Source organism: Entelurus aequoreus, linkage group LG15, assembly GCF_033978785.1.
Source record: "Entelurus aequoreus isolate RoL-2023_Sb linkage group LG15, RoL_Eaeq_v1.1, whole genome shotgun sequence".
NCBI lineage: Eukaryota > Metazoa > Chordata > Actinopteri > Syngnathiformes > Syngnathidae > Entelurus > Entelurus aequoreus.
The window spans coordinates 33,576,294-33,600,295 of NC_084745.1; the positions used below are offsets into that span (position 1 = coordinate 33,576,294).

The following is a 24,002-nucleotide window of genomic DNA, read 5'->3' on the forward strand; positions in this document are numbered from 1 at the left end:
ACGTCTTGGTTCCTCCTCGCATAACCACATTTTTGCAGTCATTGCAAATTGCCAGTTTTTTATCCGTCAGACACACTTTAAAATAATCCCAAACCATAGACGTGGTGTCGTTAGTCATTCAACGAGCTCGCTGGCTTGTTAGCCACAGCTACAGCACCGGTAACAACACACTCTTGTTGTTGTTATGCTGCGCTCGCGGCGGTTTGATGAGGTCATCAAGAGTCGCCAGTAAACCTCTCATGCTGCAGTCGTCAACTCCTGTGTTGTGTGTGGGAGAGGGGAGAGGGGAGGGACTGCTGACGCTGATATGTACCGCTCCGTACAGCGGTGTTTTAAAAAGTCATTAATTTTACTTTTTGAAACCGATACCGATAATTTCCGATATTACATTTTGAAGCATTTATCGGCCGATAATATCGGCAGGAGTTGTTATGAATTATTGACCTATTTAAGGCTGACATTACTTTGCAACAGATATTCCACTTTGAAATTTTTGGGGGGGAAGTGGTCCATATTTTGTGTTTTTGGCATAAAAACAGGATTTTCTTTGAGAAAAATGGCATAAAACATAAAAAAATATATCTTTGTATTGACAGATGGATCAGAAGTTGATTAAAAGATTCAAGCGTTGAAAAAATATATACCGGTATATGAATTTTTTTTTCGGGTCCCAGAGACCAAAGTTGAGGGGACACAAAGGTAATTAAAGTCTATATATTGTATTGGTTTTGAAAATTAGAACTATCAAAATGACCGCATGCTTTGATTTTCAGTCTGGTCAACAGGGGCAAAAGTTTGGACACCCCAGGTCTTATACTATTGTCCCTTGTGAAAATATACTGTAATAAAGTATTTGCTGCAATGTGAGACGTGTACTTTTGAGAGATACCGTATCTGACATACATGAGCTACCTTGACCACAGCTAAAACAATAAACTGGGACTATCAAATATAACGAGTTATTGCATGCGAATACTCACACACAATTATATATCTCCAACTGGTGTGCACGGTGAAAAATGTTGCTACAAAATACACCCCGATGGCACTTTAGATAAAACTGTTACCTAATTTTGAGAAAGAAAATTATGTGCAATTAAGCAAAACATTTGAAAAATGTTTGTGTATGTGTACTCCTACAATAAAATAACATCAGTGTCCAACTATTAGCATCTTTTTTAAAGTTAATTTAAATTATGCATGCAATTTACTGCGATTAATCACAGTTCAAAACTGATTAATCTGATTAAAACAATGCACACCACGATAATGAACAATGTGCAATCCTTGAAAGCTGAGCATGATTATGTGTTTAAAGGTTCAATATAGCACTCATGTATCGGATTGCAATACCTGTGTGTGTAATAAACCTTGACGGTGCACATGCTGTTGACCTCCAGGTAGGGTCATTCATTACACTACACTCATCAAACTCCTTTGGGAAAGTTTGCATGGACAGATTGATAAAACACCCACTGCCACCATGTTGCTTCCGTACAAACCCACTGCGCTCACACCTTGCTGTGGATGAAGGTGATGCCGTCGCGGTGGCCCGCAAGCTGTCCGACAGGCTGCGGTCGATCCTCCCGCAGCGTTCTCCTGTCCCACACTTTGCACAGCGCGTCATCGCTGCCGGAAAAGAGCAGCTGGGACGAGCTGTCGGCGAACGCCACCGCGTTCACATCATCCTCGTGGGCATCAATCTGGCATAGGCAGAGAAGACGCAGGTTTTTAGATAAGGACGAAGGGACGATGTTCCAAGGCGGATTTATGCATCAGACGGAAAAAGTCTTAATCAAATTTCTACTTGATGCATCAAATGCAACATTCCAAGTGTCAAGGAATCATTAATTTGACACAAAATGACAAAAAAAGACAGCTTAAAACACTCACCTTCAGTGTTCTTTTATTCTGGTCGAGATCAAAAACGTAAAGGCAGCCGTCATTTGCTCTGAATGGTGAGGAGGAGATGAAGAGACTGAACAAATGGCAAATATCAGACTGAACAAATGGCAAATGTAGGACAAGTTTGCCTTATATGAAAGAAGATACCATCAGATTTATAACAAATAATGTAATGTGTTTTAGTCTTTTAATATTTGAAGACATCACAAACCTAAGGCTGCAGTGAGCTATCATATAAGGTCTACTTTTCTGAGGGTTGCCTTTAAGAAGTTCCTTGTGCCAACAATGCAGGTATTATAGTCAATAAGGAGCATAACGCAGTGTTTTTATATTCATTTATTTATAGTGACCTGCCACAAACACATTTGGACCGCCACAAATAGCACCGCTCATAAACACATTATAATGGGACTGTCTGTAAATGTAGCTTGTTGTTACAACTCCTTAGCAGCTCTCCTGAGTTGTAATAATGAATTGAGTAATCACACAAGGGTCAAATTATTCTGTATCATTTGCAATATAAGGACATGTTTAAATTTAAAACATTTTCAAACAAATCCATCCATCCATTTTCTACCAAAATTGTCCCTCTCTGGATCGCGGGGGGCTGGAGCTTGTCCCTATTAAATAATTTTTTACATGAAACTCTAATCAGCGACACTGCAATGATAAGCTGACAATAGCTCTGTTTTTTTCCTCGAACCGCAAAAAGGGAGCACCTCCAATAACTTGTGATTGGGCATGGCTTGCCAGCTCAAGCACATGGCTACTTTCAATATGATTTGGGTATGTATAAAGAGATGTAGCCTGGGAATGCTCAACCACGCACACGTTTGCGATTAGTTTCAAGTTGATTGTGAGGTTAAAAAAAAGAAATATGCTTGGATTTGTGGGTGTGCACACTTTAATACATCTGAATTTTTACCAGAGTATGATGTTTTCTGGATCTGAACATACAAACCCCGTTTCCATATGAGTTGGGAAATTGTGTTAGATGTAAATATAAACGGAATACAATGATTTGCAAATCCTTTTCAACCCATATTCAATTAAATGCACTACAAAGACACGATATTTGATGTTCAAACTCATAAACTTTTTTTTGCAAATAATAATTAACTTAGAATTTCATGGCTGAAACACGTGCCAAAGTAGTTGGGAAAGGGCATGTTCACCACTGTGTTACATGGCCTTTCCTTTTAACAACACTCAGTAAACGTTTGGGAACTGAGGAGACACATTTTTTAAGCTTCTCAGGTGGAATTATTTCCCATTCTTGCTTGATGTACAGCTTAAGTTGTTCAACAGTCCGGGGGTCTCCGTTGTGGTATTTTAGGCTTTATAATGCGCCACACATTTTCAATGGGAGACAGGTCTGGACTACAGGCAGGCCAGTCTAGTACCCGCACTCTTTTACTATGAAGCCAGTTGATGCAACACATGGCTTGGCATTGTCCTGCTGAAATAAGCAGGGCCGTCCATGGTAACGTTGCTTGGATGGCAACATATGTTGCTCCAAATCCTGTATGTACCTTTCAGCATTAATGGCGCCTTCACAGATGTGTAAGTTACCCATGTCTTGGGCACTAATACACCCCCATACCATCACAGATGCTGGCTTTTCAACTTTGCGCCTACAACAATCCGGATGGTTCATTTCCTCTTTGGTCCGGAAGACACGATGTCCACAGTTTCCAAAAACAATTTGAAATGTGGACTCGTCAGACCAGAGAACACTTTTCCACTTTGTATCAGTCCATCTTAGATGAGTTCAGGCCCAGCGAAGCCGACGGCGCTTCTGGGTGTTGTTGATAAACGGTTTTCGCCTTGCATAGGAGAGTTTTAACTTGCACTTACAGATGTAGCGACCAACTGTAGTTACTGACAGTGGGTTTCTGAAGTGTTCCTGAGCCCATGTGGTGATATCCTTTACACACTGATGTCGCTTGTTGATGCAGTACAGCCTGAGGGAAGGTCACGGGCTTAGCTGCTTATGTGCAGTGATTTCTCCAGATTCTCTGAACCCTTTGATGATATTACGGACCGTAGATGGTGAAATCCCTAAATTCCTTGCAATAGCTGGTTGAGAAAGGTTTTTCTTAAACTGTTCAACAATTTGCTCACACATTTGTTGACAAATGGGGCGGTATGGCGTAGTGGGTAGAGCAACCGTGCCAGAAACCTGAGGGTTGCAGGTTCGCTCCCCGCCTCTTACCATCCAAAATCGCTGCCGTTGTGTCCTTGGGCAGGACACTTCACCCTTGCCCCCGGTGCCGCTCACACCGGAGAATGAATGATGAATGAATGAGTTGTAAATATGAATGATGGGTTCTCACTTCTCTGTGAAGCGCTTTGAGTGTCTAGAAAAGCGCTATATAAATCTAATCCATTATTATTATTATTATTAAAGTGGTGACCCTCGCCCCATCCTTGTTTGTGAATGACTGAGCATTTCATGGAATCTACTTTTATACCCAATCATGGCACCCACCTGTTCCCAATTTGCCTGTTCACCTGTGGTATGTTCCAAATAAATGTTTGATGAGCATTCCTCAACTTTATCAGTATTTATTGCCACCTTTCCCAACTTCTCTGTCACGTGTTGCTGGCATCAAATTCTAAAGTTAATGATTATTTGAAAAAAAAAAAAAGTTTATCAGTTCGAACATCAAATATGTTGTCTTTGTAGCATATTCAACTGAATATGGGTTGAAAATGATTTGCAAATCATTGTATTACGTTTATATTTACATCTAACACAATTTCCCAACTCATATGGAAATGGGGTTTGTACATCTATTTTTTGTAGGAAATCCACGCAACTCTTATTACATGAGGCCCCAATGGTCTGCCAGAGAATAGGAAGAATTAGCATAAGGTATTAGTGTTGCCAACTTTACCGCTTTATTTAGCGAGCAATCAGACCCTTCTGTAGACATCCATTGCTTTTGGTCTCCCCTGGGGGGGGTTACCCACATATGCGGTCCTCTCCAAGGTTTCTCATAGTCATTCACATCGACGTCCCACTGGGGTGAGTTTTTTCTTGCCCGTATGTGGGCTCTGTACCGAGGATGTCGTTGTGGCTTGTGCAGCCCTTTGAGACACTTGTGATTTAGGGCTATATAAATAAACATTGATTGATTGATTGATTGATTGATTGATAGATATTGTTTCTCAAAAAAGTAACTATCAACAAACATTTTCTGGTCTTATTGGAGACTCAGGCATAAAAGCATGCAACACTCTTCTGAACAAGCATCGGGTACTGTTGTTGGCCCCTCCTCACTCTCAAAGCACTTACAGGCGACTCAGTCTTTAAAGTTTAAATTTCTAAACATGTTTTTTTTGTGTTTTGTTTTTTTAACTCTTTGTCTCTCCTACACGGTCTATTAAAATGATATTCACATGCGTTAGGGATGTAACGATATTACATTTTATATCACGGTTAATATTGCGGTATTGTTGTGCTCAAAAAGTACTTATATGCACACACTGAAATCTTTTGACCAAGGTATCAAAAAAACTAACTAAAATAAATAGAGACACTATTGGTAAACCCACTATTTTGCATGTTTTGTTTTTCTTATGCTTCACTGATGGTGTTTTAGTCTTAGTATTGTATCTGTTTCAATGGCTAAGCTTTTATTGTTTTGAATATTGGTTTGTACTGTAGCACTTTAAGATTTAATTAAATGAAAAGACTGTACAAAATAAAATCTATTACTATTATTCCTGCGTCCTACTCTGTTTAGCAGTCCTTGAACACACCGTGAAAACACCATGTCTTCTATTCCTCTGTGTGTAGAAGGATCACTATGTTCTAAGAAAGCACACCTTGTAGGTTCACTGTGCACAATTGAATAGCTTTGTTGCTCAGACAGCAATGTGTTAGTATAAATTTATATTGGGATATGACGTTTCTTAATGGGGGAAGACGTTAATGTCTCTAGTTTTCATGTTAGCATTTTAGCTAACGTGCTGGCGTGAGTCAGTCCATGAGTTTATCAAAGTACAGTTATCATTTTCAATTGTTTTAATTTAAAACAGTAAAACTGTCGGGAGTTTTACCGTGGTTATAATTAATGCCGTTTATCGTTACATCCCTAACATGCACCATGCCAAATTATACAATAACATTATTTCACAGCCCCCACCCCACTTCGCCACCACAAATAGATAGCAGTCCTGTGGGAAACACTGTAATGAGTGTCTGGCATGTGAAAATGAAGAGCTCTTTCAATTTAAACTTAAATTAAAGAAATGTCACTCACCCTCCCAGGATCTCTTTGCCATCTGTTGATGCAGCCAGGGAGAACACGCAAAACCTCCTCTCATCCGGACTACAAAAAAATAAATACAAAAGACACATGTTAATTAACACAGCACAACACACCCTTCACAAAACAATCTAACGTGTTTTAAAAAAGCTTAAAAATGTGCTATATGCTAATGTTGGTGTGAAGCCAGCCCTAGGACCACAGGTACTTTTTACAGGTTTTGCAGGTACCACACACACACGCACGCGCACACGCATAGAGATAGAAGGAATGTAGTGAAAGAGATGACAGGATTGGACATCATCATTCATCCAGATGGTAATGGAGGGGAGAGTGGGGAGTCTGCATGGCAGGAAAGATAAATTACCTGCATTGTAAAGGTATAAGTTACTATGAGGGGAAACACTAACTTGAGGTCCAATGCAGTGTGGTTTTCACTGTCCCCGTCGATACTGCACATATGAACTGCAGGGAAGACACACACACACACACACACACACACACACACACACACACACACACACACACACACACACACACACACACACACACACACACACACACACACACACACACACACACACACACACACACACACACACACACACACACACACACAGGTAACAATTAACAGGAGTATCGTGGTATTTTTATGATTGGCAATCTTAATTTAATTTAAAATAATGGTGATGTTTTATAGCAGAGGTCTTCAACAGCCCGCAATACCTCTGCAGACCCCCTAGGGGTCATGAAATGTTTTGTTAATTAGATTCTTTTTTTTGTGGATACTCTTGCAATTTATCTGCAAATGTAAATGTCTTTAAACACAAATTAACACTGATCCAACACACTTTAGTAAATAGATAAATGGAGGCAGAAGACGTCTTTTGAGGAGCTCTTCTAAAGTATAGCACCGATTTATTTACCTGTCCTTCCAACAAGGAGAACCAGCCCCTATCGCTGCTGCGCCAATCACAGTCACTGTCAGATTCCCGGTGATTGGCCGGGGGCCCATTCTCAGCTAACAGCTAGTTTACGTTTAGTTAAATGTATTTATTTAACAAGGAGACGGCACACATTAATGAACAGTTCTATAAATGTGTCAGTGTTAGCGATATAGCTAATTTTCAAGTATAGTCCCTGGGCAAGGTATAATGTGCCAACAATTATTAGCAATAAAATATATTATATAAATATATTATTATGCATTATATTAATAATAAACATAATCACAGCAATAAAATGAATGCATTACATAAGTTGAAATGTTTTAAGTGTTTGGATCGAAAAAATTGATTGTTTAGTAACACAACATGAAAACAAGCAGAACCTCAGAAACAGCTGAATACAAGGTACCATTAGGACCAGTTTAATTTAAAAGTAAATTTTAAACAAGGGGGTTCCAGCTCCGGTTCGTCATAGGCTTGAGAAACGTTGAAGACCCCTGCTCTATACTGTTTATTTCCTCAAAAGCAGAAGGTATGAGGCCCTTAAAAACAGTAAATGTGTCAGGGAGCAGATTAATGTGCTGCCATTAAGTGACTGGGCGAATGTAACATTAGACAAATAGAATGGAATAAGTCACCATTACATTTGCCAATCATGTGTCATCAGTTGGGGTTTTAATCCTAAGAACAATTCAAGTGTGCATTTGCTGTACCGTTCCAACATGTATTTGGATTTACTATTAAACACAGATGTCGTGGAATGAGTGAAATTTCCTTACTGTAGTCCGACCAGCTGGAGTACAGCACGTGCTGCGCATCTGGAGTAAAGCAAACGTCCAGCACGCTCCAGCCGACGTCTCGGGCCTTCACCGTTTGCCTTAGTAGAAAACGTCCTCTGCTCGTATCGTACAAGCGGATGTTCTGATCTGAAGCGAGAAATAGGGAACAGCTATACTATGCATTACCCATGTTACACTGCGATATTAAGAAAGATTTTAAATATCCATGTCAGTTTTTTGCCACTCCCAATTGTACACAGACCCCCTGCAGGCTGTAGTAACCATTTATTTCAATTTCATTTAAACCAAGTAATCTTTAAGATGTTTTTTTTTTTAAACAAGTTGGATCTTGGGTTATTTACCCTGGCAGGCGGATAGAAACATGTTGCCATCCTCGCTGTAGACGCCACAGAAGGCTTTCTGCTGATACGTATCCTTGTGAGAGACGTAGTTTGGCAGGAAACTAGGATGGGAACACAAGGGAGAAGAGCATTTAATGAAACACAAACTTGATTTGATGAAAAGCAAGTACTGTGGATCCTCTGAACTTGAAAAACGAAATTTAAGAAACAATTAAGTCTAGAACATGATCTGTCATAGGAAGAAAAACAGTATAGTCCAAAGTTAGACCCAGAAGTTAGAGAATATTGTAAAAATCAAAAACTCCATAGACAGTACAATTACTACAGTATTTGATTTGTTATCAATACAGTCGTCCCTCGCCACAGTGGGCTTTAAATGTTATGGCTTCTCCACATTGCAGATTTTTTGGGATATTTTTAAAAGCATATTGTACAATTTCTTGGGTCCTAGATTAAATGTTTTCAAAAATACAAAAGGATAATATATACAGTATATATATATATATATATATATATATATATATATATATATATATATATATATATATATATATATATATATATATATATCCATCCATCCATCAATTTTCTACCGCTTGTCCCGTTCGGGATCGCGGGGGGTGCTGGAGCCTATCTCAGCTGTATATATATATATACACTACAGTTCAAAAGTTTGGGGTCACATTAAAATGTCCTTATTTTTGAAGGAAAAGCACTGTACTTTTCAATGAAGATAACTTTAAACTAGTCTTAACTTTAAAGAAATACACTCTATACATTGCTAATGTGGTAAATGACTATTCTAGCTGCAAATGTCTGGTTTTTGGTGCAATATCTACATAGGTGTAAAGAGGCCCATTTCCAGCAACTATCACTCCAGTGTTCTAATGGTACAATGTGTTTGCTCATTGGCTCAGAAGGCTAATTGATGATTAGAAAACCCTTGTGCAATCATGTTCACACATCTGAAAACAGTTTAGCTCCTTACAGAAGCTACAAAACTGACCTTCCTTTGAGCAGATTGAGTTTCTGGAGCATCACATTTGTGGGGTCAATTAAACGCTCAAAATGGCCAGAAAAAGAGAACTTTCATCTGAAACTCGACAGTCTATTCTTGTTCTTAGAAATTAAGGCTATTCCACAAAATTGTTTGGGTGACCCCAAACTTTTGAACGGTAGTGTATACTGTATATATTAATATCTCAATATTACAGTAGTATTGGCCATTAAAGGTGACCACACCAATCAGAGCGCACTGTTCAGTATCGTGGCCACTGACTGGCTCAGCCTCAGGAAGCATTACTACCGTATTTTTCGGATTATAAATCGCTCTGGAGTATACGTCGCATCGGCCAAAAATGCATAATAAAGAAGGAAAAAAACATATATACGTCGCACTCGAGTAGAAGTCGCATTTTTGGGGGACATTTATTTGATAAAATCCAACACCAAGAATAGACATTTGAAAGGCAATTTAAAATACATAAAGAATAGTGAACAACAGGCTGAATAACTGTACGTTATATGACGCATAAATAACCAACTGAGAATGTGCCTGGTATGTTAACGTAACACATTATGGTAAGAGTCATTCAAATAACTATAACATATAGAACATGCTATACGTTTACCAAACAAGCTGTCACTCCTGATCGCTAAATCCGATGAAATCTTCTTCCTCGTTGTCGCTCCTGGTATGCGCTGCTAGCGTCCTTTCTTTCTGCTGCTGGATCGCCGTTTTCTGCTGCATATTTCACTACGTCCAGCTTGTAATCTGCAGTACATGATTTCCTTTTCGGTGCCATTTTTGTTCGGCCCTTCTCAGTTTTTTTTTTTAAATGATCCATTTTAATAGCTACGGCAGTAGCACATAGCAGTTAGCATCCCATGACCCACAATGCACTTCTGCCATGACCCTCCCCGCCGAATTCTTATTGGTTGACGTGTGTGTGACGATTGCTGACTTTTGCTTTGTCTCTTCCGTGAATTTGATAAATAATATTATTTCATATTTTACGGTAATGTGTTAATAATATTACACATAAATCGCTCCAGAGTAAATGTCGCACCCACGGCCAAACTATGAAAAAAACTGTGATTTATAATCCGAAAAATACGGTATATTGGATTTTAAAAAGTGTAAAAGTGACAAAAATATGTTATTTTATGTCTAAAGGGCTCTCATAATGTTGATAATTGTATTTAGAAGGTAGTAAGCAGTTGTTTTTGGTTTCGCTATAAAAACATTTGATTTATAATTAATGATTCCAAATTGGCAAAAATGCATTTAGCGATAACCGACTGTAATGCAAAGCTAAGTTAAATACAGGTAAAACAAAAAGATTTTGATATTGCGCAAAAGTCCACTCATCTCAGCAATCTAATTTCAAATGTGAAACTAATATATTTGATATAAACTCATCACATGCGATGTGAGATATGTCAAGCCTTTGTTATAATTTTGATGATCATCGCTTAAAGTTTTTGAAAACCCCACATTTTCTGAGATTTTCAATTTGAGGTTTTCATAAACTTTAAGCCATAATTATCAAAATTATATCAAAAGAAGGCTTACAATATTTTTTGTAGCATGTTATGAGCTTATGCCATCTATTAGTTTCATCTAGAATAAACAAACCTTTGCACTATACTCTATTTTTTTAGTTAAAGGTGCCATATGTAATAATTTCATGTCAAGTCATCATTAAATTGCCCTGACATGTCAAAAGCAATTACTAAACCATGTTCTTTTCGAATACCTCTATAACTGATAACAGTAGTTTAGCTGGGATATGCTCATTTCAAAATTAGATAGATAGAAAGAAAAGAAAGAAAGAAAGAAAGATTTACAGGCCCAAAATCTTGTTGTTTTCATTTCGATACCCCGCCCTCCACCGTTTGACCAATTAGGAAGTCCGTGAGTGTGTCACATCCAAGTTGCCAGTTAAGCACCGCCACTTTCAGCGAGCTTCTGCCACTGGTCAAGTTACTAAACATATCAGACCTTAGTAAATGTAAAAGGCGTCCTTACGATTATAAACTTACTCATGACAAAGCCAGGAACAAAACGAGTATTCGTATTGGGTATGCCTTTGAAAGATGGAGACGATTGAAGGCGGAGAACATTTTTTCATCTGACGCCAAACTTGCTAATTTCCTCCTTGATAGGTAAGTCAGGCATTTACGTTTTGTTATTACTTGTAATAAATGGAAATGGACATTTCGTATGTAAATTATATTGTCCAATACAGTCTATGACCTTGTCTAACAAAGCTAGTATGTTTGTGCAACGAAAGCTTAGGAGCGAAGCACCATCACACTAGTGTAGCTTAGCATGCTAGCCCGGTCAATAACACATCGACATATAGGCTAGCGGGGGAAATACTGTATATGCCCGTTAGCTTGTATGTCGATGTGTCATCCAACTGACAGGGCAAAATATATTTTCGACAAATAAAACCTATGTGGATATCAATCAATCAATCAATCAAAGTTTATTTATATAGCCCTAAATCACGAGTGTCTCAAAGGGCTGCACAAGCCACAACAACATCCTCTGCTCACATCCCACATCAGGGCAAGAAAAAACTCAGTATCAGTGCCTGTTTCGTTCTCAATGTGCCGATACGCTGAGGAAATGCGTTCCAACATTAGCATGGCTAATTGCTGTTTCAAACACATATGGGGTGGTATTTGCTTGGCACAATATAATGCATTACATGTAATGATTTTATACTTTGTGTATTGACATGGGAGTAGGCTATACGGTTTTTGCGTAACGTGGGTTGGCTCATAGAATTGCACTCTGCATTGAAAGAGGGTGATGTGCGTACATGGAAGAGAATGCAGTGCGTCAGGTTGGATGCAACATGGAGTTATGCAGAACAAAATGTGGCGGTAATTTTAGTGTTGGCCTTGGCCTGCCATCAAAGTAGGCCTATGCGATATATAATATATTATATATTATTATACATAATTATTTCGACGGTGGTCCGTGCGGTCAAACTAGCCATTTTAGCAGGGTAATGCCAACAATCTGTAACGACTCTTGACAAAAATATTGCGGCGTAACTTTACAAATACATTTGGCTAATCGACATCAGTAAAATGTGGCATAATTACTTAGTAAACCATCTTGCAAGAAGCATAAACAAGACAAAACTACAGCGTAGGACTTGTTGATTGCCATTTGAAGTTCCTTGGAGTAGGATTCAGCTGTGTATCTGGTAACCTCAGTCATGGAAAATGGGAGGGGACTACAGAATTTTGACCGTGATTGCAGTACCATTTCTGGCCACATTTTTACCACATGGCACCTTTAAACCTGTATATTTAACTACATGTCATATTTTGACCTACACTTAGGGATGATGTTCGTTAAGAAATAAATCGATGTCGATGCCATTATCGAATCCTCTTATCGAACCGATTCCTTATCGAATCTCTTATCGAATCCAGATAGGTGGTTGTGTGTGCACTGAGTTCCAAAAGCCATAGATGTTATGTGACTGGGCCGGCATGCTGTTTATATGGAGGAAAGGCGGACGTGACTGAGGACTGCATGCGGACGTTAAAGGATGAAGGTTTCAGGTGAGAGAGGACACTAAAGGCACGCCCTCAGTGAGCATATAGTGCTGCTATGTGCGTTGTAAATAAATAAAATTGCCGACAAACACATCACCAACATGGACGAGGTGCCGCTCACTTTCGACATTCCGGTGAAGCACACTGTGGAGAAGAAGGGCACCAGCACAGTAGCGAATCGATACGCACAACGGGGCAAGAGAAGTCGGCTTTTACTGTTGTGCTAGCTTGCTATGCTAATGAACAGAAACTACCACCTATGGTGATTTTCAAGGGGAAGACGCTGACGAAAGAAAAGTTTCCACCGGGAGTCATCATTAAGGCATGACGAAAAGGAACTCCAACCGCTGGACATGGGTGTAAACAGGACGTTCAAAGTGAAGTTGTGAGCCTCATGGGAGTGATGGATGACAGACAAACACAGCTTCACGAAAACTGGGAGGCAGCATCAGGCGAGTTACGCCACAATTTGTGAATGGATCGTGGATGCTTGAGCTAACGTGTCTGCTTGCACTGTTGTTCGAGCTTTCGCAAAAGCCGGCATCTTTTCCGAGGAGCCCCACGGCAACAAGACTGACTTTGAAAATGACGAGAGGGAATCTGGCGTGTTTGATGGAAAACTTGCCCAGCTGTACATTTCGGACACAGAAGATGAGGACTTTGATGGATTTGTGGATGAGGATTGATCAAAAAAATAATGTGAGTGCATTGATAAATACTTCAATAAAGTACAACCGAACTCAGCTTTGCTCCTGATGCCTTTTTAAAACAGCGTCCATGCATGCTAGCATATGTTACTTGTTACTTCTAGACCTCCACCCCAGATCCCACCTCACTCCTACCCACTTCTCTAAAGTGGGCTGGCTCAAGGTGGAGGACAGAGTTAAACAACTTGCACTGAGCCTAGTCTATAAAATCCGCTACACCTCCCTGATACCGAAGTACATGTCAAACTACTTCCTTAACGTAAATGACCGCCATAACCACAACACCAGGGGGTGCTCCACTAACCACGTTAAACCCAGATTCCGAACTAACAAAGGTCTTAACTCATTCTCTTTCTATGCCACATCAATGTGGAATGCGCTCCCAACAGGTATAAAAGAAAGGGCATCTCTATCCTCCTTCAAAACCGCAATAAAAGTTCACCTCCAGGCAGCTACAACCCTAAACTAACACCCTCCCCGGATTGCTAATAATCAAATGTAAACAATCAAATGCAGATACTTTTTCTTTTTCTTATGCCTTCTGATCTCTCTCTCTCTCTCTCTCTCTATGTCCACTACTTGATGTCCATATCCTCCCCCGCCCCCTCCACACCCCTGATTGTAAATAATGTAAATAATTCAATGTGATTATCTTGTGTGATGACTGTATTATGATGATAGTATATATGATAGTATATATCTGTATCATGAATCAATTTAAGTGGACCCCGACTTAAACAAGTTGAAAAACTTATTCGGGTGTTACCATTTAGTGGTCAATTGTATGGAATATGTACTTCACTGTGCAACCTACTAATAAAAGTCTCAATCAATCAATCAATCAATCAATGTTTTAAGATAGCGTATGTTTTAAACTAGCGTATGTTTAACCATGCCTGCGCCCCAAAATACGCTGCGCCTTATTTATGCGTTAAATACAGATATAGCACCCGTAACTGACACGGCGCCTTTTAATACGATGCGCCCTATGGTCGCGAAAATACGGGATAGTGGCTTCGATAACGGGAACCGGTTCTCAAAAAGGGATTTGAATCCATGGAATCGGTTCTTTTCTTATCGAAGCATCGGGAGAACCGGTTTTCGAACATCATCCCTACCTACACTGCATCAATTTTAGCATGAAATTCAGTAAAAATAAGCTGTAGGATATCACACAAAGTGGTCACTGCATACTTCGTGTTTTTGTAAACATCTCTGAAAAAATGTGGGCAACCCTGCCTTTGATGAAAGCAATAACTCCCCGGTCCCTGGTGTTTTTTTGCTTTTGCTCAATTGTACTGACAATACTAATGGGGGGAAATTAATTTACCGTTAAAAACACTCCTTTGTCTACAGCAATTAACTAGCTAGCAGCAAGTTCAACCTAGTTTATTATGAACAATTACTGTATTTACCTGAATGTAAGACTACCCTAAATATGAGACAACCCCTCTTTGTCAAGATCTGTTTTTGTCTGGAAAACACAGGTCTTGGTTTGCATGGCTCCAGATAAGAGATGTGACGTTGACAAAGGAGTCAAGTATTTTGAACGGCTCTTTCAAGTCAACAACAAGAACCAATTTGCATTTGTAAGCCGTTCGTTTGCTAGCTGTTTTATATGCAAATTGGTTACCAATACTACTTTCATATATGTGCCACTGGAAGGGCTGGAGTTAAACCGACTAAAAAGTTCACAAGACGAGCCAGAGTCAAAAGAAATGTCGAAAATTTGGATGTAATTTTCTAGCTTTTTGTTTTGTTATGGATCGCCAGGCTCGTGTGACTGCCTGTGAGTTCTTTGAGACGGTGGAGGCACGCATCAGCACTCACTGCTAGTCGGGCACACTGCAGTGCCTAGTTTAGTTGTACACACACCAGGCAGGGTAGTAGAGTTTCATACTCACATTTATATATAATATTTGTTCTTTTATTTTTAAAATGCCATTGTGTGAAAAAAAATACAGTGAAGTTGATTTGCATGGAAGTTATCTGTGTAGTTTTTATTGTGCCACAGAGTTACTTGGGTGAGAGAAATTCTAAATAATGATCTCACTGTCAAAGCATTAAGGATAAGATACCATCTTATAGAATGTTTACAATGAAAACACAACACAGATAAAATTATACTTACAATTTCACAATATTTCCGACAAATAACGTACCCATTTGAAATGTTTAGATCCAAATCTTATCTTATAACTGCTACCAGTGATTACTTATTAATAAAAACTAGGGCTGTCAAGTGATTAATTTTGGTAATCAGATAAATCACACTCAGAACTGTGAATAATCATGATTAATCACAGGTTATTACTTGCTTGCATATTTAAAATTTGCTTAAGAAAATAGCCCAATATTTGGACACAAATACAATTTATTTGTCAGAATGTAATCCAGGGACGTTTTACTTAACTGCAAGTCATTCATTTGCTCCAAACTTGGAGACATATAGCAAACAAGGTACAGATCCTAAACACACCCATAAACAACTTCCAATAGTGCACCATTTACATCTGCATTTACTATTATTTAAAAAAAGAAAAAGACACACCATAGAATATTTGCATCGTTTAGATGCGGAGGCATTTAAACAACTTAAATAGCTGAAGGAAATCATATCAATTTACTGTGGGAATATCAGAAAATAAGAATTGTGGTCTGTTGTGAGAATTGCCTTGGTTGTCTATCCTAAGCCACCATAGGTCACGTGAGGAGTCTGCATCACGAGAGTTGCTAATGTTAGCCAAATTAGCTCATGTGTGTTGAACTGGAGACGACTGTTATAAAGGAGTCGTGTATGAAACAAGCTCAGCTTCCTCATTAACATGACATGGTGTCACTATTAAAGATTACATGCCTATAGTGACCAAAGAATGGCAAAGTTTGGATCCAGAACTGTTTAATTTTGCCATATTGAGGCAGCTCTTTTCACTCTTTCGGACCTTACAAAAAAGACCTCTTGTATCCAGTTTGAAATCTGCAGCCGAAGAAAAGAAACACACAGACAGATGTAGCAATTTATCGATGACGGCCAAGTTATTGAGTTCATTTCAGTTACAGTTTGGTTGATTGACTTACTATTGTTGGCCCAGTTCTACAATTTTATAAAAAATGTTAATGCCTCTGCACATCAAATTCATTGTTTTTAAATGCCATTTAAGGCATAATTTTTCGCTAAATCCACTTAATAACTTTTAATGCTTTTTAATGCCGCGTGGAAGCATGTGCGCCGATGATGAGAAAGTTTGTCGCTGCAATGCCAACAAATTTTAGTTTTATCTAAAGTTCCATCAGTGTGTTTTGAAGTGAATTTGGCCGGCTCTCATCACTTATCTTTGCATTGTGTAACAATGGGCGCCAATTTCCGAGTTTACATGCGAAAACATTTTTTATTAATCACATGCAATAGCGCGTTAACATTGACAGCCCTAATAAAACATGTAACTTCTGAAAAAAATTCTAAAAAATAACCATGAGTCAGGTTTTTGAACGGCTCTTGGAAAGGAACAGCTCTGCAAGATCCGTCTCCTGTTGAAGAGCCATAAATCCCATCTCTACTACAGATCCCACATCTTATATTCGCATGAATATGGTTATATGAGAACCTGAACAAACTGAAGGCCGAACAATCTCCTAGAAGTGAAAATAATCCTAAAAAAGGTTCACTGTATTTGAAAGGGCAATCTGGTCAGGATATCACTTACTGCGTGCGGATGCGACTGCACTCTCCATGGGAAAAACTTGAGCCTTTACATCTTCCTTGCTCCCTCTAATGGAAACACACAAAACATTCACCACCAACTACATATTTATACGGCTACAAAAATCTTTGGTATTTCAGTGATTTTGATCAGTGATGTCAACATGACAAATTCTTGATTCATGTCTCACCTCTCTTAGCATGTGAGTGAAACTCATTTTGCCTCTCAGGAGACTAGAAGCCGTGGCCAGCAGGATCTGGGTTCGGATCTCACTGCGGTCTACTTCATTCGTGTCAGGCTGGTTGTCCACTGACAAAACAAACGGTCAGAACTCTCAACAATCAAGCCCGTTATGCGGTATAAGTCACCACAAGTTATACCTGGTGGATTGTAGCGGTCACCCAGCCGACCCTCCCAGGCTTCATCGCTGTCCTCGTCTGAGTCTGCGTAAGACTGGACCAGCTGCAGCCCGGTGGCTCCGCTGCCATGGACCAGTCTGACCTGGCCCCTGCACACACAAAAACAGATGATTTAAACATTAATTAGTTACAGAAAACTACTTGTGAGATATATGTGACCATCTGTATGGAAAGCTATGAAATGTACCTCCTCAGTAAGTAAGCCAGCACTTCAGCTAAGTCAAGATCCTCCTCTGGTGTTGATTGCCTGTCTCCCTGCTGCCTGTCAGCCGTCCTGAGGCCCTGGTTGCTGTTGCTGCTTTGGTTCGGTTCTGCTGATTCTAACTGATCAACTGGGTTGCCACTGGAAGAGCCCCTTCCACCAGACATCCCAGAACTAGACTGAGAGCCCATAGACTGAAGAGGGCCTGGTCGGCAGACGGACATAAGATGAACACAACATATGAGAATTTACTGGTAATAAAAAAAATGCTAGGTCATCAAAATGGTCTGATACATAAATAACCAGACTGGGTATTGATAAAGAAAGCTAAGGATTAGTTGGCCACAAGTCAAAAGTCCCTGATGAGTCTGACGGAAGCGCTGCTTTTAAAACACTAGTAAAGTGATCTGTTAGCTGAGATTTCTAACACGGCAGTTAAAAATTGTCTATATGACAGGAACTGTACGGTTTTTCTACTGTAAAAATCGCTTGTCAAAGAAAGATGACCATTGATGCATCCCAATGACTGTTGTTTTGGTTGCAAAAGAGCTGTCATTTTTGCACCACAATACTGCAGCGCCAACGAGGTTGATTCCATCCTAACGACCGTTGTTGTGCTGGCAAAAGTCTCTCTTTTTTGCATCTTAGCTTTTGTTTTTGCATCACTATTGCTGGTTTTTTGTGACGTGACTTCTTCCCTGAAGTGAAAAACTGTGGGGGTCAACCAAGTCAAGATTGTTGTTATGCAGTAAGCAGCGCTCAAACTATCTGATTACACAAGGCGCCTAGATCTTACTGCAAAAAAAAGATACGAGCAAAAAATCTTACTATGCAATGGAATAAATCCCTATACTTTATCAAAAAAATATTTTTCAAGTGATAAAGGATGATCTGTCGGTGGCATTCCCAGACATGTTGAACAATATTGTGCTCCTGACATAATTTTGCACAACAAAACAGATGAAAACTTGGATAAGCATGGAGAAATACAACTTCTTTGTGTGTGGCTGGGTCAAAGAAATTGGTATTAAGACTCTCCCCGATAAACATGCATTATTTTTGCTTGGGTAAAGTTGCATTTCATGATTCAACTTTGTGTCTACCGCCATGTTTGTTGTTGCTGTTGCAGTGCTGTTTAGGAGTACACGTTTTCCCCGTTTTTTTAGCAAAATATAACTATAGATGTCAACATAGTGTAAGCTTCATTTATGATTGCTGCCTTTGGGAAAAGGTTAACTCTTTTAGGTTTTGCTCACATTTTCTTTCTTTTATTTAGACTCGCCGAGTGGGTACTTTTTGAAACACACACAGCAAAAATGTTTTACAAAAAAATACAAATAATATCAAGATAATATTTAAATGGTAAACATTAAACGTTGGAAGTATATCAAACAAACCTTTGACGCAGTGATCACTGCAAACTTGTGCATTCTTCGACTATGCTCCCTTGGACTGGAGTGAGTGCTACTTTTTTTGTCGTCGTTTTGTTAAATCTTGCACTCTTCCACCCTTCTTGATTACCTCTTGAGGAACTCCGTTATGTCCTTGGGCAAAACACTTCACCCTTGCTCCTGATGGCTGCTGGTTAGCGCCTTGCATGGCAGCTCCCGCCATCAGTGTGTGAATGTGTGTGTGAACGGATGAATGTGGAAATACTGTCAAAGCGCTTTGAGTACCTTGAAGGTAGAAAAGCGCTATACAAGTATAACCCATTTATCATTTATAACTGAACTTTTGGCGATTTGAACGGTTCCTAGAGCTGAAAACAACGCAAACTTAGGACATCTTTTTTCCGGAAAAGGCTAAAGGCTGCCAATTACCCATTGAGAACAGGCGCTGGCTTGACCACCACAAATATTTAATGAGCCGGATGTGACGTCATTTAAAACCAAGCAATATAGTGAAACCATTCTTGTCAAGGCATGCCCCCTCCTGCAGAGGATAAATACTTTGGTCGCAGCACCTAGCGTAGTTAATTGGTTTTGAATTAATTTAAGCAAAATAGGAATTATTAACAATAAATCTAGTATTTCAATAGATAGAGCAAAAAAACCTATTTAGGCTCTTCTAATTATTTTTTGCATTATGTTAACCCTTTAGTCGAGACATTAAATAACATCCACATAGTATATTATACACTTGTTTAATCCAATATGCTGTCTGTGGCTGAGCCAATCAATGACTGATACAGAACACCACACTGAAAAAAGTTAAACCACATGTCAAACGATTCTTTGAGGATTTCTGAATTTGCTGCAAATATGTTAGTTATACCCAAGTTTCGATCAGAACTTGTGGGCCGGTCTTATGTTATCCATGGGCCGGATTTGGCCCGTGAGCCGCTAGTTGAATATCACTGAGCTAGCTGAAAAATAATACAATCGGTCTCCAATATCCAAGCTTTTTTTTTATACAGAAAACAATGTCCTTATGTCGCAACGATTGTACTTAAACACACAATGTAAGGCATACGAGCGAGAACTTAATATCGTGTGTGTGCTCTTTACTCCAATAATGATGACATATCATTTGAAGACGGGAAGCTACATGATTTTGGTGAGCTAGCCACAAAGCTAACGACTTGACGTCCACTTTACCGTTTGGTTGTCAAACGGTCTTCTTGGCACCTCTCTGTGGCTTGTAGCCCCGTCGTGTTGCTTCGATTGTGTACGACATAAAACGTTGTGCGGTTAGTCAAAAAGACAACAAAATCCGAGTGTTGGCTACTGCTGAACACAGCGTTTCATCGGTCGGCCAATCCGTAATTCGCCATGTTGTTTACAAAAGTCTGAAAAAACCCTGCGTGTGCCCACACCTCCCTTACCCGTTTTGTGTCACGTGACTGGCGACGCGGTAGGACTTTCTTGTCGAAAACATTGAGTTTGAGTTTGAGTTTATTTCGAACATGCAAGCATACAACATGATACATCACAATTTCCAGTTTCTCTTTTCAACATGTTCGAAAAGGAGTAGGAAGAAGCAGAGCTTATTTAATCCTACCCCTTTTCCTTTACATAACAGTTGCTAAAACTTTTGTTCACTTCCGGTTCTCAATTTATTCACAATATACTCCATAAGTAATCACAATAATGTTTCTATACTTGAATTAGGTGATCTATATATAGGTGATCTATTTTTCCTGACATATTTCAATGGTTATACATTCTAAGATATTATCTATAGTAAATGACATGTTTTTTACCACTTTGTAGTTCAGGTTCTTCATCACGTACACAGCTACTCCTCCTCCATTTTAGTTGGTTCTGTTGACGTAGTTTAGTTCATATCTTTCCAGATCAAAATCTATTCCTTTTTTATCATCAATCCATATGGATTGATGATAAAAAAGGAATAGATTTATGTGACAGCAATCACTTTGAAGGGTTCGTTGATGTGTTCCAAAAAGTTCTTAATATTGTTGTAGTTTGCATACAAGCTTCTGCTATTAAAATGAATAATTGACAATTTGTTATCACATTTAATATTGCTATTATATTGTTCATCTGTATAATAAAAACAATTATTACTAATGTGGGAGTCCCTTTTGCACTCAATTGAACAACTTTTCGATACATGAATTCACAGTTAAATTGTATTTTTGGCACTTTCACAAAAAAAGACCATGTAGACATTTCCCTCTAAATGTTTGCAGGGTGTTCAATAGGTATGGCACTTCCTAGTCGCTTCATACCGCTCTAATATGGCGGCCTCAGGACGTATCAGCCGTCAACCGTGCGGCGATGAAGTAACGTACCAACATAGAAAGTGTCCAAGAGCACGATTCAGGAATGCTTATAACGTTAGATTAACATTTACTGAAATAGGATAATCAGTCATATCTCCAAACAAGTGGTGTCAAACTCGTTTTCCTTGAGGGCCACATCGCAGTTATGGCTGCCCTGTAAAGGGGCGCTGGTAAATGTGATTGATACAATATGAATATACATTTATAGGGATTCACCTCGTGATATCCATCCATCCATCCATCTTCTTCCACTTATCCGAGGTCGGGTCGCGGGGGCAGCAGCCTAAGCAGGGAACCCCAGACTTCCCCCTCCCCAGCCACTTCGTCCAGCTCCTCCCGGGGGATCCCGAGGCGTTCCCAGGCCAGCCAGGAGAGATAGTCTTCCCAACATGTCATAATATCACCTCGTGTTATTATGACACAATTTCCTAATGCATTTAATTAGTATATATACTTGTCCAGGGTGTACCCCGCCTTCCGCCCGATTGTAGCTGAGATAGGCTCCAGCGCCCCCCGCGACCCCGAAGGGAATAAGCGGTAGAAAATGGATGGATGGATTTACGTACATAAACAAAACAAAAAAAACTGGCACCTCAGTCGCCACAATTTAATTTGGTTTTTACAGCACAAAAAAACATGTACTACACCCACTGTAACTGAAATGTAGGACAGGGGGCGGAGGGGGTGGTATTATTTTACTTTTATTATTTTTTGTATTTTTTGGGGGGGGTTTTGGGGTTGTGTTCATCTGTTTTCTCAGTACCTGTATTATAATTTCCGTATCAGATGAATAAATAAATAAAAAAAACAAAAAAACGGTACTATTGTTTTTACGGTAACATTCTGGCAACTGTACACTGTAACAAAACAAACAAACAAACTCGCACCTCAGTCACCACAATTTTACTGTGGTTTTTACAGCATATTACTGTAAATACAAAAAACGGTACTATTGTTTTTACGAGTGTCCCCACATCTGCGGTCCCCTCCAAGGTTTGTCATTGTTATCCCATTGGGTTGAGTTGTTTCTTGCCCTGATGTGGGATCTGAGCTGAGGATGTCGTTGTGGCTTGTGCAGCCCTTTGAGACACTTGTGATTTAGGGCTATATAAGTAAACTATACATTTTTTTTTACCGTAAAATCTATTGTCATTTTTACAGTGTACAATTTGATGGATAACTTGTTTTGAAATCAAAAGTCAAGCAGATATTTATTGTTATTATTTTAACTAAAAAAGTTTGAATTGTATGACAGTACAAACTTTGTTGTATAATTAGATAGTATTAATGTTTAAAAGAAATGCAATTGCATGCAATACATGTATTTTATGCTGTTAAAATGAAAAGATTGAACACATTTAGTAAGAAAATATAACGCACAATATTGTTTATTCACGGGCCACTTTTTTTTGTGTGTCCTGTCCAGCTACTCAGGCAAATCATATTGTTGATTTAGATGCCCATATCGGCTGTACAAATTTACTTTACAAAGGAGAAATGTACGATACTTCTCTTGTTGCCTTATTTGTATTTGACTTTAATAAATTGTTTTATATTATTATTTGGTGCAGCCGGGCCGCAGCAGGAGGGGATAGAAAGAGAAAAAAAGGAGGACACAGGGGGAAATTGTGGGGACAAGAGGGGCATACGACAGAGAGACAACAACAACAGCAAACACAACGGGCCACTTTAAATGATGTGTCGGGCCAGAGCCGACCCCTGGGCCTTGAGTTTGACACCTGTGCTCTAACAAAAGCAACAGATTGTAAAACATACATGTTGAGATTTAAAACGTCCCCTTAACTTAAAGATCTCCTGTAAGCATGAAGGCTCTGCTGTTTTTAAGGACCTACTACAAAAAAACGGTAGTCAGAGCTCGGTACTATCTCTCCAGATTAATGGTGTGTGAGAGTGACAGGAGGAAAAGCTTATTTTGCAAGAATAAATCCCTGGACCCCGAACATAAGAAATCATCTGTGTCAGATTTTTTCCTAGTGAAAATAAAAAAAAGTTTTATCCTCTGATCATTACGGTATATACAAGTTATTTGCATCTCAGGGTATTCAATGACCTGAATGAATGAGAACATTCATAGAAAAGTTATTTGCATAGAAACACAATTATTCCAAATGCAAGGGACGGCGTGGCGAAGTTGGTAGAGTGGCTGTGCCAGCAACTGGAGTGTTGCTGGTTACTGGGGTTCAATCCCCACCTTCTACCTTCCACCTTCCTAGTCACGTCCGTTGTGTCCTTGGGCAAGACACTTCACCCTTTGCCTCTGATGGCTGCTGGTTAGCGCCTTGCATGGCAGCTCCTGTCATCAGTGTGTGAATGGGTAAATGTGGAAATACTGTCAAAGCGCTTTGAGTACCTT

General features: G+C 39.3%; 1 protein-coding gene across 1 annotated transcript in view; it reads right to left on the minus strand.

Moving 5' to 3' along the window:
* Nucleotides 1-20,690, minus strand: part of dcaf11 (ddb1 and cul4 associated factor 11) — a 29,689-nt gene extending 8,999 nt beyond the window's left edge. The window contains exons 1-11 of the mRNA XM_062021244.1: nucleotides 20,481-20,690; nucleotides 17,869-18,088; nucleotides 17,643-17,770; nucleotides 17,453-17,571; nucleotides 17,266-17,330; nucleotides 8,271-8,371; nucleotides 7,909-8,055; nucleotides 6,593-6,647; nucleotides 6,177-6,245; nucleotides 1,894-1,951; nucleotides 1,518-1,703 (exon numbers count right to left, since the gene is read on the minus strand). Of these exons, the coding sequence (XP_061877228.1) occupies nucleotides 1,518-1,703; nucleotides 1,894-1,951; nucleotides 6,177-6,245; nucleotides 6,593-6,647; nucleotides 7,909-8,055; nucleotides 8,271-8,371; nucleotides 17,266-17,330; nucleotides 17,453-17,571; nucleotides 17,643-17,770; nucleotides 17,869-18,074 (1,134 nt within the window). The 5' untranslated portion in view covers nucleotides 18,075-18,088; nucleotides 20,481-20,690. The remainder of the gene's footprint in view (nucleotides 1-1,517; nucleotides 1,704-1,893; nucleotides 1,952-6,176; nucleotides 6,246-6,592; nucleotides 6,648-7,908; nucleotides 8,056-8,270; nucleotides 8,372-17,265; nucleotides 17,331-17,452; nucleotides 17,572-17,642; nucleotides 17,771-17,868; nucleotides 18,089-20,480) is intronic.
* Nucleotides 20,691-24,002: the final 3,312 nt, after the last annotated feature.